The 13382-nt window shown below is 50.0% G+C and overlaps 1 protein-coding gene across 2 annotated transcripts; it reads left to right on the top strand.

Moving 5' to 3' along the window:
• The first annotated feature begins 751 nt into the window (after window positions 1-751).
• LOC143002340 (insulin receptor substrate 2-like) lies at window positions 752-12904 on the top strand. 2 transcript variants are annotated; one of them, XM_076152383.1, is made up of 3 exons: window positions 752-3608; window positions 3726-4222; window positions 10640-12904. In XM_076152383.1, the coding sequence occupies exons 1-3, from the start codon at window positions 964-966 to the stop codon at window positions 10642-10644; spliced, it is 3147 nt and encodes a 1048-aa protein (XP_076008498.1). In that variant the 5' UTR covers window positions 752-963; the 3' UTR covers window positions 10645-12904. The 2 variants fall into 2 exon arrangements, with proteins under 2 accessions (XP_076008498.1, XP_076008497.1); XM_076152382.1 differs by having other exon boundaries at window positions 3723-4222.
• The last annotated feature ends 478 nt before the right edge of the window (window positions 12905-13382 follow it).

Here is a 13382-nt window from a genome sequence, read left to right as displayed (position 1 = left end):
ACTGTTTTTCATTCAGCAGGAACCTTTTTGGTAAATATGCAGAAAAGTGCAGCATAAGCATAAAGCTACTTCGCGTTGAGAAATAACGGATGATCGCCATTTCTCAGAAAACACTTGCTCTATTTTCTGCAGCATTTTCAAAGACATAATGACATTAATTGTTACCAAATGTAGACACTGTATTTGTGTGAGATGGCCAGGTTTTAAAATAGGATTCGCAGGGTTCCAGTTGGGAAGGAATACCCATGGGATTAAAAATAGGCTCGGCAACAGAACACAACAGAAGTTATATAACAAGAAATGGGGCATCGGGGTTGTTTACAGTTAGTGCCTGAGAACGTAATGGCTATATTTTAACATGATGGCATATTGTAAGTCATCAATAATCAAAATAAGATATTTCTCAATGGCAAATAATGTACAATCCACATTAAAGAAGGTGTTCCTTTAAAGGGGGACTATTTTATGCTGAAACACTTAAACAGATCTATAAACCGAACCATGTGTATATTCCCAAAACGACATTTTAACTGCACACTGCAATATAGAGGATAAACATGTTATTCAATGGATTTACCCAATTTCTGTTTCCACTTGCGAGGGAGCTGTTTAGACAGGAGGGGCGGGGCTTATCTACAGAGAATTACACAACGCACCAATGAGATGCGCCGGAACTGCGTGACTGACAGGCACGGCCCCTCCAGCAGGCCCCGCCCCCGTGACTCTGTGTTTTATGGTGTTTCCAGAGCGGCAGCGTCACATGTTGTTTTCATCCACCAACAGTTCAGTCCACGCGCGCGCTGCTCCGCCTGCACGGTTGCGTTCAACTGCGGCGAATAACGGACACGGCCGTTGGTGTTTCCGTCATGGATTAGATACATAAACGAGTTTCTGTCAAGTTTTATCGCTGTTAGTTTTCCTCGAGGAGGACTTTGCTTTTCTGGAGAAGCGTAAAGTGGAGATATGGCAAGCCCTCCGGCGGCGGGGGGACACCTGTTATCCAACGGGACGAACGGCGTGAAGAAGTGCGGCTACCTGAGGAAGCAGAAACACGGACACAGGCGCTTTTTCGTGCTCCGAGAGGCCACCGACTGCTTCCCTGCCCGCCTGGAGTATTTTGAAAGCGAGAAGAAATGGAGAAACAAGTCCGCTGCGAAACGGGTATTAACTTTGGACTCCTGTCTGTGCGTAAACATGCGCGCCGACGCCAAACACAAGCACCTCATCGCCCTTTACACCAAGGACGAGTACTTCGCTGTGGCTGCAGACAGCGAGCAGGACCAGGAGAGCTGGTTCGGGGTTTTAACGGAGCTTATAGCCGAGGGGAAAGTGTATGACAGCCCCGCTTCCACCTCCTCTCTGGTGGGCTTTGAGGAGTCCAGCTATGGGCTCATCACTCCAGCCTCAGCTGTGTATAAGGAGGTATGGCAAGTTAACTTAAAATCTAAAGGCCTGGGTCAGATCAAGAACCTGACGGGAGTCTACAGGCTGTGTTTGTCCAGCAGGACCATCAGCTTTGTCAAACTGAACTCTGAGACAGCTGCTGTCAGTTTACAGCTCATGAACATCCGGAGATGTGGCCACTCGGACAGCTTTTTCTTCATCGAGGTGGGACGGTCAGCAGTGACTGGACCGGGGGAGTTCTGGATGCAAGCAGAGGACTCGGTGGTGGCACAGAACATCCACGAGACCATCTTAGAGGCCATGAAGGCCATGAAGGAGCTGTCTGAGTTCAGACCGCGGAGCAAAAGCCAGTCTGCCAGCACCAACCCCATCTCGGTCCCCACGCGGCGCAACCTCAACAACCTCCCTCCCAGTCAGACGGGCCTGGTGAGGAGATCCAGAACAGACAGCATGGCAGCCACATCCCCAGGGAGAAAGTTCACATCGTGTCGGATAAGAACAGCCAGTGAGGGTGACGGAAACATGTGCATATCTGTGAGCGGGAGTCCCACCAGTCTAAACTCTGGGAATCACCTCAGCAGGTCCCACACCCTCAGCAGTGGGCGCACCTGCAGAATGCTGGAGAGTTCCTCCAACATGCACCACAGCCGCTCCATGCCCGTGTCCCACTCCCCTCCAGCCGCCTTCAGCCCCGTCAGCATGTCTCCGAGAGGGGGAACTCGCATTTCCACCCCTGACAAAACCAAGCGGCCCTTCAGCTGCACCGCCTCCATCTCTGGCTCGCTCAGCGACACCGGCTTCATCCTGTGCGACGAGTTCAGCTCCAGTCCTGGGGACCTCAAATTCCTCTCCCTCACGAGGAGCGACACCCCTGACTCCTTGTGCAGCACGCCTCCATCACGTGACGTCAACGACCCGGGCTACATGATAATGGAAGGGGGGAACGGCGGCAGGCCCGGGTTGAGCACTGAGAATCTGGGGCTGGACAAAGCTTACAGGAAGAGGACCCACTCCCTCAACACACCACGTCAACGGCGGGTGGTGGCGCCGCTGTCTTCGGCCTCCCTGGATGAGTACACGCTCATGAGGATGTCCAATGGTCAGAACTCTCACTCTGCCTCACCCAAAGTGTCTTACCCTGAAGATTACGGAGACATTGAGATCGGTTCATCCAGGAGCTCCAGCAGTAACCTGGTTCAGGAGGGCTACATGCCTATGACGCCAGGTGTAGCGCGTGAGCAGTCAGGAAAGGGTGAAAACTATGTTCCCATGAGCCCCATGTGCGTCTCAGCCCCTAAGCAGATCGTGAACCCTCGGGTCCATCCTCAGGCAGCTGCCAGTGGGGCCTACAAGACCAACTCTCCCTGCTCCCTAGAGGACAGCGGCTACATGAGAATGTGGTGTGGCTCTAAATCGTCGATAGGAAGTCCAGAGAGGCATGGAGAGTACATGAACATGTCACCTGGAAACCCACCTCCACTCCAGACCCCCCCTGACTACTACCTGGGCCTGATGGCTGGTGAGGCAGTGAGGCAGTCTTACCAGGCCAGCTCCCTACCTGTCTCTGCCAAACTGCAGGGCTCCCAGAATGAAGATACCAGCCAGTATGTGATGATGAGCCCGCAGAGTCTGAGGCAGAAGGAGGACGAGTCTGACTACTACTCAGTGATGCACCCCAGTCCAGGTCAGACCTCTTCATTCAGCCCATCTGTGCCCTCCCCAGGCAGACACAACCGGGCAGAGAGCCTCTCCTACAGAGGGAGGCTGGGCAGGCCGAACAGGCTTTCACTGGACACCCTTAGGACCCTGCCCAGCATGAACGAACACCCGCCGGGAGAGCCCCGGAGCCCTGGAGAGTACATCAACATAGACTTCAGCAGCAGCAGGTTGTCCCCACCCTCCACCGTGTCCACAGAGAGCCAGTCCTCATCTCTGGGTTCCAGCGGCGGCGGCACCAGGAGATCCTGCCTGTCCGACTACATGAACCTGGAGCTGGGCTCACACTCGCCCAAGGAGTCCAACACTCCTGCCGAGTGTTTGGACGCACTCCCAGAGTTATCCATGTGCCCCGGCTCAGAGGAGGACAGAGAGTACCGTCTGGCTGGTGAGAAGAGCTCTGGTGATGCAGTGAAAAATGATTACGCTGAGATGACGTTTGGGATGACGAGCTCGCCTCCACAGCTTGTTCCTCAGACTACAGCCAGGTGTGTGTGTTATTTTGGGAGAGGGCAATTCTATTGTTGATTTAGAAGCGTGTCCACAAATACAAAGTGTTTAATTGTATCTTAAATCTTTGCCACTATTCCTTTTTTCTACAGCAGCCAGAGTAGCAGGGAGAGGAGGCTCTCATTGGAAGAACAGGGCGTCCCAGAAGGCATTGGGGTCCTCCTGCTCGAGGCCACCTCTTCCCCCACAGTGGACCCCGACTGCTCAGCGAAGGTGATCCGGGCCAATCCGCAGGGACGCCGGCGCCACAGCTCCGAGACCTTCTCCTCCACCGCCACCGTGACCCCCGTGTTCCCCTCCTTTGCGCACGGCGAGGCGGTGAAGAGGCACAGCTCGGTGGAGAACATCTCGTCCCGGAGCAGCGAGGGCTCCGACGAGGAGTACGGCAGCCCGGTGAACCGGCAGACCTCGTCCGGCTACCAGAACGGACTGAACTACATCGCCTTGAACCTGCTGGACAACAGGGACGTGGAGAAATGCGAGGAGCTGGTCGGCTTCAAACCCACGAGCAGCTGGAAAGGGGGAATCCACGGATTACACGGCGCACCGTACGTCTGTTTGGGATTCAAGGAGGCTGCAACCACTGCCAAAGGTGAGTGACAGCTGTAGATGAAGGATTGAACAAAACAACTGACAGATAAGAACAAACTCGTATGTATTGTCACATGATGAAGAATGTGTGTTATGTGTCATGGTTTTTCTGGAGGTGACTGTTTGCAGATTGCATTGATTTGACTTATTTACTTACTTAATGAAAGGAGATTGTGTGAGAGACTCAGAGGCTTTGTATCGCCTCAGTAAGAGGATTTGTCATTACTGCGACAATTGAGATGTTGTTAGTGTTTACTTAGATGAATTAAAGAAAAGCAAAAGAATGTAATCTATTATCTATTTATGTTATGTTGTATTGGTGGGAGGAATGTATCAGTTTAATAAGAAGCCTAAATTCCGGACAAGCCCGCCTTTTTCCTCCTGATTCCACTTCAAACTGGCTCTGTGTCTGAGTTCAAAGCTCCCTCAGGTCCTCCTCAGCTGGCAGCTCAGCTTTGTCACAGAACCTGTAACACGAGTCGTGTTTACTGTAGAAATGGAGTGACACTGTAACCGTATGCCGCGTCGTTACGGCGACGAGCAGAGCCTTTCTCCTTCACCGAGCCGGTGGAACGTTCACAGTTTGCAGTCCCCGTATTTCCCCGCAGCGCTGAAGGCAGCACGAGCTCTTAAGAAACGTGACCAGGCTGGCAGCTTTGAAGTAAACAAGCACAGCGAGAGAGCAGGACGCTGCCTCTCTGCTGCTGCTGCTGCTGCTGCTGCTGCTGCTGCTGCTGCTCGTCATGACTACACACACACACACACACACACACACACACACACACACACACACACACACACACACACACACACACACACACACACACACACACACACACACACACACACAAAACACTCCTGACCCAGCAACTCTTTAATATGAATGAAAGTTGATTTTAACAAGATTGAAGGCTGCAGATTCATTTTCAGCCCGGGGCGACTACAGAAACAGAGGACTTAGACAGTTGTTTATCTATAACAATGGTTTACGTTGGGTTATTATTAGTCGCAGCGCTGTGGTTGATGCCAAAGCACTGACTCAGAGACGGTAGTGACGGCTGCGTGTCAGTTGTAATGTCACCCTGAGCCACAGGCATTTCCGGCTGTTGATGTGCAGTCGGGTAAGCATTAGGATGTATTCACATCAATGTGACCTCTGTGGACCCTCTGCTCCCACCACCCGCCGATCAATATCACGTCCCAGAATACCCCAGTGATCAAGTAAAAGCTGCAGACTGCGGGGGTAGAGCAGCACGCGGCGTAAACACGGAGCGAGTCTGACCCTCTGTCCCCACGCCGTTTGTTTATAGGACGCGTCGGGGGCTCAGGTCAACATGTGAGGCCCGGCACAAGTGGATATGTGTTTGTGTGCTGTCCTTGCAGGCAGCAGAGTGGGCGTGTTGTTGTGCGGCCATCAGGTAACTAGATGTCACGGTCCGCATTCCTGGCCGAGCACGTTTCTGTGAGAGGGGCCATGTTTTTGTCCCCAGCTCCAGGCCGCCTGAATAGAAATCGGCTTTTATGTCTCTGCGATGCCCCCGCCCCCCCACGCCCCCGCCCCCACACGGGAGAGAGGGATGTTCACAGGAACGCACTACACGTATAGAGTGAAGTTACCGTTATGAGAAGGACGTGACCCTCTGGTTTGTTAGCTGATCCACTCGAGCGTTGTTGCTTCCTGCTCCGGGACGACACGCGTCAGTCTTAGTTTACAGTAAGTGATGTCGCGTAAACGAATATGAGAGCTCGCAATGTTCTCACCGCCGTGCAAAAGGAGCACGGAGAGGAATGGAGGGCCGTACGTGTTTTTAATGATAAACACGAACCCTGCTGATTATTTAGAATCAACAACGCTGAGCTTTAGCGTTTCCCTTTTTCAAATGCGGCTGACGTGTTGCAGAGAGCGGAGTAGGGAGGGAGACGAGTCAAGCACATACATGTGGACTCTGGCACGTACGCATGCAGAGCAGTCGGGGGTGTGTGTGTGTGTTTTTCTCTTGGGATCTTTTTCCTTTCTTTTTTTTCCAGTGCCGTTGCCTGCGTCCATGAACACTTGGCAGGCAGAGATGTGCAGAGAGAGAGAGGGAGAGAGACATAGAGACAGAGGAAGAGAGACAGAGGGAGAGAGACTGTTTTGTTTTCCAGCGCTGCTTGCTGGAGTGTTTGTGGGCGAGTGAATGAATGTGTGCATAATGGAGGAGGATGGCACGTGCTGCCCGCTGCCCTTCTGCCTCATTAGGCTGTTCACTTAGCAGAAGTAAGACCAGCAGAGAGCGAGCGAGGGAGGGAGCGAGGGAGCAAGGGGAGAGACGGAGAAGAGAGAGGAGGGGCCAGAGCTTTTTCTTTTTTAAAGCAACAAACAAACTCCTTGGCCAGTCCCTACGCAACAAAGGTGCATTATGGGAACTCTGGAGCTGATCGCTTGTTTACTGGACATTCTGTCCCGCTGCAGGCAAGGTGAGGTGAAGGGGGTCAAAGTGTGCCGCCGTGTTCGCGGCAGCGGCCTTTGATGTGGTGTTTCTCAGTACGCCACACCTGGGCCTCTTGTGTCACTGTGACCTAGAAGCCAGTTCTCCTGCCAAAACAAACACCTCAGTACCTGACGCACATTATTAGATCCTGCCAACTCCTAATGTGGCGTTCGGCCGGAGTGAAAACCTGGCAGTGCCGCTCCGGAGGCGGATGTGGTTGAGTCAGGATCGGCCTCGCTTGACCAAACACCTTGTGGAATTTAGCATTTGCCCCCCAGAACCACGTGAGAGCCTCCTCAGAGGTGACTGAGCCGCGCTGTCAGTCAACACAACGGCATGCAAACCACTGCTGGTTCATACTTTGCAATTTTTGTGCGGAACCGGTGTGACGGGGTTAGAAGAGGTTCCAAGACAGAGCCCTGCTGAGTCCCTCCTGAGTGCTGGTGACAGATGGTCCTGTGTGTGTGTGTTTGTGTGTGTGTGTGTGTGTGTGTGGTTGAGGCAGGGGGTGGAGGGTTAAACACCTGCCATTCTGCCCCCTATCTCAACACACATGCAAACACTCTCATTACACACGTTGCCTCATCCACACACATGCACACTATCTCGCGAACAAATACATGCATACCTGTGTAGGTTCACAGCCCTCCCCCCAACACACACACACACACACACACACACACACACACATACACATACACATCTCTACCCACTCACTCACTCACTCACTCACTAACTATCCCTCCACTAATGACGGCCCGCCATCTGCCGCACCCACAGGCCACAGAGAGCACGGCCATCAGCACTGAGTGTGTGCGTGCGTGGATGTATGTAATTCGTCGGCCGGATTAGAGCCCTGCGTGTCCGCTGTGTCAAATCCCGCTTCATCTCAGCATCCCGCCGGCGTGTAACCCCACTGATGCTGTCATCGTGCAGGTCCGAGCGCGGCCCCCGCCGACCAGCGTACACACACACTTCCGGTGATGTAAGTTGTTTGTGATTCAGGGGAGAGACGTAAGGCGGCGAGGTCTAGTTGCGCAGCCATGCATCCCTTACACGCTCGGAGCAGCTCTGGGCATGCTCAGTAGAGTCGGCTGTCATTACACGGTGTGTGTTGACACAGAGAGGGAACGGCGAATCGGAGAAGAAGAGGCCCAAGCTAACACACTCGGACCCTCACTCTCTTCTTCACACTCTCTTATTGTGCCACGCCATTGCTGCTGCACCCTGCTGCAAACACACACACACACACATGCATGCATACACTCGCAAGCTCTTAAATAGTCTATTTACATCCGCATCAAAGCTGAAGTAATGCAGATGTCTCGCAAACATTACAATGCAGTGCAAACAGACGAGGCAGGAAATCCAGAAATGCCACGTTACTTGATCTATAGAGAACAAACACACGTAACACCGCAGGCTCTTGTGTCAGAGTTTCCAGGCAGACACTCCCTGTGTGTGTGTGGGTGTGGGTGTGTGTGTGTGTGTGTGTGCGCGTGTCAGTCATGGTGCTAAAGTAGGCCGGGATGTTCCAGACTGAAGCGCTAGCTGCTAGATAGCTGCGTGGCCAGTGTTCCCCACATTCATCCAGCCGCCGCACCAGATGAGATTACAGCCTCTGTGGGCGAGATTAGACGAGCTGGGCGAAGATCAGCACCAGCCAGAGGGTTAGCACCCACGGGCAGCAGCTGGGCAGTACAGGGTGGGCATCAACGGAAAATTGTGCGTAGGCCGAGTTTGGTATCACAGCGAAGAATGAAAATGAACTGAAGTCTATTTGTAAGAACTTTGAGTTTCAATTGAATGAATCCTGACCCAAAACCAAATCCAAAGTGATTACATTACATTACATTACGATCATTTGGCAGACGCTTTTATCCAAAGCGACTTACATTACATTATATTTACCACCCTTCGCAGAGGGGGGAGCAATTGAGGGTTCGGTGCCTTGCTCAGGGGCACCTCGGCAGGGACTCGAACCGGCAACCCTCCGGTTCTTAAGCGGAAGCTCTACCCACTCGACTACTGCCTCCCGCCGGTGATGGTTTTGTTTTCCAAACTGGTGACATCTGGTGACATCTGTCGTCAGGTGACGGCCGCGCGTCTCCAAAAATGGCAACTTTTCAGGAAACGAACAAAAACAGCCAGGACCGCGGCGCATTCTTGTGGCTCCCCGCCGCCTGCTTCAAGGCTTCCCGTCCGCCGCAGAGCCATAGATGTTCGCCGGCCCCATGAACCACACCATGTAATCTTTGTGCGGCGGGGATGTTGTCCTCGCGGTGATCTTGACGTGCTGACGCCAGGGAGGCCACTTCCCGGGTAGATCAACGTGTTTCGGTCCCCTTTTTGTCCCCCTTCCCGCACACACACACACACACATTCACACACAGTTGATGACCCCTCTAACGGCCTTAAGCCCCACACTGCTGGACTGCGGCCTTTCCTGGAAGCTCTCAGTTCACCCAGGCCCCCCCCCCCCCCTCAGCCTGACTTCAACTAAATCCTTCCTGCTTTCTCATACGAACACCACAACAGCAGATGTGGATATTTTCCCATATCCTCCACCCCAAAACCAACCATCACACTCTCAACGCTTAAAATTATCAAATGAAGGAATAGGAAACAGGAAACCGTGCATCGTCACAATACCATCACTACCACAGCTTCGTTCTCTCATTTGCTCCTCAGTCCACCGCTGCAGGACCTCGTCTGCTCGCCGTGTGTCCATGGCAACAAGGCAGGAGACACCCCTCCCCCCCCCCCACCCCCACCCCTAAACCTCCCATCACTCTCCATCCCAAGATTATGTAATTACAACAGTTGCCGAGCGTCCCACCCTCCCACCCCGCCTGCCCCACCCCCACCCCGCAGGCTTCCCTGGGTGAAAACAGTTATTCCATCATTCTATTCTGAACCAGCTGATTGTCACTGCAGGGCCATTGTTTACATCCAGGTGACAGTTTTCGTAAGCAGTCTGCAACGACCGGGCGACAAACGGGCGGGAATGCGGAGGAAAACAGATTCATTGAGCCGGCACAGCACGCCGCGTTCCTGTTATTCAACCTGTTTATTTTGTTCTGTCCTGCGAGTTATTGTGGTGAACAGGTTCACGCTGAATAAGACCCACAGACCGACAAATCTCTTTGGCACCTGACACCGAGTTTGGTTCCACTAGACTGATTCATTCATGAGATACAGCGCGTTTGTAGCCACGCCTACTCCACTCTGGCAGCCAATCGTGGCAAAAAACGGTGTGGAAAATCAGAAAACTAAGATGAACATTTTGTCCGGCTTGGTCCACACTCCTCAAATATTGTGACATGTGTGGGCGTGGCCTGTATGGACGAATGGGGAAGAACCCAAGGAATTAGGGAAATGATTTATTTAGATTTCTGACTTAAGTTTCAAAAGCTATTGATCAAAACTCGGTTTCCATCCAGGCGCACTAAATGTAAATTCCTGCATAAATGGATTGACATCATCATCCTCAGCATGCTGTGGAAGGGTTAAGGTCGCTGGAGTTCATTATGAATAAGCACAGAATTGCTTTTGTCGAGCAAATATTGACCCAAGCTGTCGGTGTTTCAGGCCCTGCGAACGTTTCTGCGCCGTTGCACAACGGACGTCACAAAAGCGCGATTGTCTGTCAAGCGATGTGGAGTCCATGGGTGGAAGGAGGCGCGTTGGCGTCTGTATTATTCGTGCCTTCAGTCAATATGAAACACGGCGAGCGTCACCGCAGAGTTCGTTTGTGTTTGAGTTTTTTTACATATCAAATATTTGAGTAGAATTTGTGTAACGGGATGCTGCTTATCCACAGCCGGAGGGGTTAATGTGGAATATCAAATGCTTGGGTTGCCTGCATATCCTGGAACAATGATGGGAAAGCCCTGTGTTGGCTGTTTGTATTAACCCTTTCTGTGTCTGTGGTTTGTCTCTTTCAGACTGAGGGAACGTCTCTCTCTCGCTCGCTCTCTTCATTTTCACCGACCTGCTGCTGGAAAAACATCAACTCGGCCCTTTCCCGCGAGCCCTACATACTGTCTGGACTCTCAACAACGACCACACACACACAAACACACACACACACACACACAGGCACACGCACACACACAGGCACAGGCACACGCACACGCAAACACACACACACACACACACACAAAACAAGCAGGTCACCCTCTATGCATCTCATGAAAGGCAGGACAGGTGTATGTGTGTGTGTGTGTGTGGGTGGATATACAAACTGTATATATACTGTGTGTGTTCTTCTTCTGTGACCCAAATTGTCGCCCAAGCACAGAGACGAAGCTCGTCACAACAACAACAAACTGTAATGGTACCCTGATGCTATTTATTTACTTGAGGGCGGTTTTATGGCCACCCGTATACACGCGCAAGTATGTGTGTGTGTGCGTGTGTGAGTGTGTGTGTGTGTGTGTGTGTGTGTGTATTTGAGACAATGTAGGACCAACTGGTGTGACAGTGAACACATGACTTTAGCAATGAGGGCCCCCACCTCCAGGCCTGAGAGGTACACTGAGTATAGAACTATATTTAGATGAGATATCTTATTTATTTTTGGAAGATGAATGTCTGAGATGACGTATCCAATGCCTTAATGTCTATACTGTCCTTATGTTTTCTACGAAAGGAGATAAATATTCTATTATGTCTGTTAGGACCTACATCTCTATATTGTTATTCGCTTGTGCAAAGTTTAAAGAGCCTAGTTTACCATTCAGATGTATAGATATAACTTCAGAATTGTGCAGTGGGGCTGCTTGAGATCTGATTTATCGTAAAGTATTTTCTTAATTACTAAGTACTTATTTATTCTAACCTACTTTATTTTTGTGTCTGATGGAAGCGCTGGACTTTAAAGAGTTATATTTCTAAATGTCTTTAAAGAAGTCGTGCATGTCTGTAGAGATCAGATCAAACCCCACAGCAGCACTGTACCTCCCTCACATCCTCAGTCACTACAGCCTGAAGACCTCACACACTCCTACCTTAAAACCCAACTGTTGCCAGGATCGTCATTTCACGGTACAAACGATGTCGGGGGCGGGGACAGGATAGGGCAGGAAAGGACAGCAGCCGAAGCGAAAGGGAACAGGGTCGACGGTGTTAGCGGTGCCCGGGGAGGAAGAGGAGGAGCTTCATTAGAAAATCCAAAAGATTGCAAACTAGTAGGAGGAGTTGGAAAGCTTTGCTGTGGTGTAGGTTGAGTTTTTACTGGGTAATGTTTATTTTAGACTTTTTGTTTTAAATAATCCAGAATTTTTCAGTTATTATGTAGACATTTTTTAATATATATATGTAATTTTATTAATAATTTAAATAACTTAAATTATTAATAATCAATCGAAAAACTTAATAAAAATGCAGACAGACAGTTTTTTTCCTTCCTCCGGCACATACTGTACTGTAAGTAACTGCTTCAATCTCCACTTTGCTGCGGGAAGTCCTTTGAAATCTAAAATCCAGGTGAAATGTTTTTAGAAATCAAATATTTTTGATACAAATCGGCAAAAAAAACCAATGTAGTATTTTAATGTCAAAAATGTCAAATATTGCGTGCGATCCTGTGAATGCAGCAGTTACATTGAGACGTACCAATATGGCTGCCAGAGGATTTGGCAATTCCCCATAATCAATAATCCCTCGCATGGTTGGGTATCATCAGCAGTGTTCTGACTTTGCTACCGGTTCCTACTCAAGTATTTATGTAATATAATCAGAGAATAAGAGCTGGGTATAGTATATATATATATATATATATAGTATACGGCCTTTTACTACTACTACAACTGAAAGTACATAAACAGTATCTGTAGTATGTACGTACGCTTCAGGACGTAGCTTCAAAGCATTAGAATTCCGAATCAAGAGCGCCGGGTTGTGCTTTTTGGGGCGTGGCCAGCTGCGCTGCCCCCTACTGGCTCACTGCGCTGCCCCCTACTCTGCCCCCACCCTTGGTTTTTTTCATAGCGTAGATTGTAGAACATTTACCACGTCTGAATGTATCGCTGAAGAAGTTTTGACAGAGTTTGCTAGATAACAATTTTGGAGCCGTATTTATCTTCAGAGTTTTGAATGTGTATATTATGTACATAAAGAGTTTAACTAAAATAATCTATTGGAAATACATAGATGACCTAGATTTGACCTATGTTGCAATGATATTCCTGTGTAAAGACTTTGGCCTACGTATTTTTTAAAAAGGGGGGGCGGGGTTTTCTTTGGGGGTTGTAAAGTGTAAATGTATGCTTTCTCTCCCACACAGTCTCCATGACGACACAAATATAATATACTCTTGTCTATTTTATTATAGAGCTCTCTTTGCCTTGTCGACACACACATATGCAACGGCGACATGAATACAATCTAGTTTACAACCGTGGAACCAAATGTAACATCGCGTTTGTGATTTTTTTTTTCTTTCTGTACATCTTTCGCTCTGACGATTGTTTGTTGTCACCGGGAACTTCAACCTCCATGTCCGCCACTCTCTCCCCTTCTCTCCGCTCACGCACACAGACTTATTTAAACAGTTTGAATGTCTCTTTGTCTTCCATTGTACATACTTCGATATACTGTTTATTGTGATGCTCACGAGAGATGGTTATGATGATTTATAAATTCTGGTAGTCAAATATTGCTTTTGTCTGTATTGATTATGGATAG

The sequence above is a fragment of the Genypterus blacodes genome, unplaced genomic scaffold, assembly GCF_046128005.1.
Source record: "Genypterus blacodes isolate CSIRO-AG114 ecotype Tasmania unplaced genomic scaffold, CSIRO-AGI_Gbla_v1 ptg000056l_1, whole genome shotgun sequence".
Lineage (NCBI taxonomy): Eukaryota > Metazoa > Chordata > Actinopteri > Ophidiiformes > Ophidiidae > Genypterus > Genypterus blacodes.
This window is presented reverse-complemented; position numbering and strand designations above follow the sequence as displayed.

Coding starts and splice junctions, on each gene's coding strand:
- LOC143002340 (XM_076152382.1), top strand. CDS start 964: ATGGCAAGCCCTCCGGCGGCGGGGGGACACCTGTTATCCAACGGGACG. Junction 3,609..3,722: donor GTTCCTCAGACTACAGCCAG/GTGTGTGTGTTA, acceptor TTTTTTCTACAG/CAGCCAGAGTAGCAGGGAGA.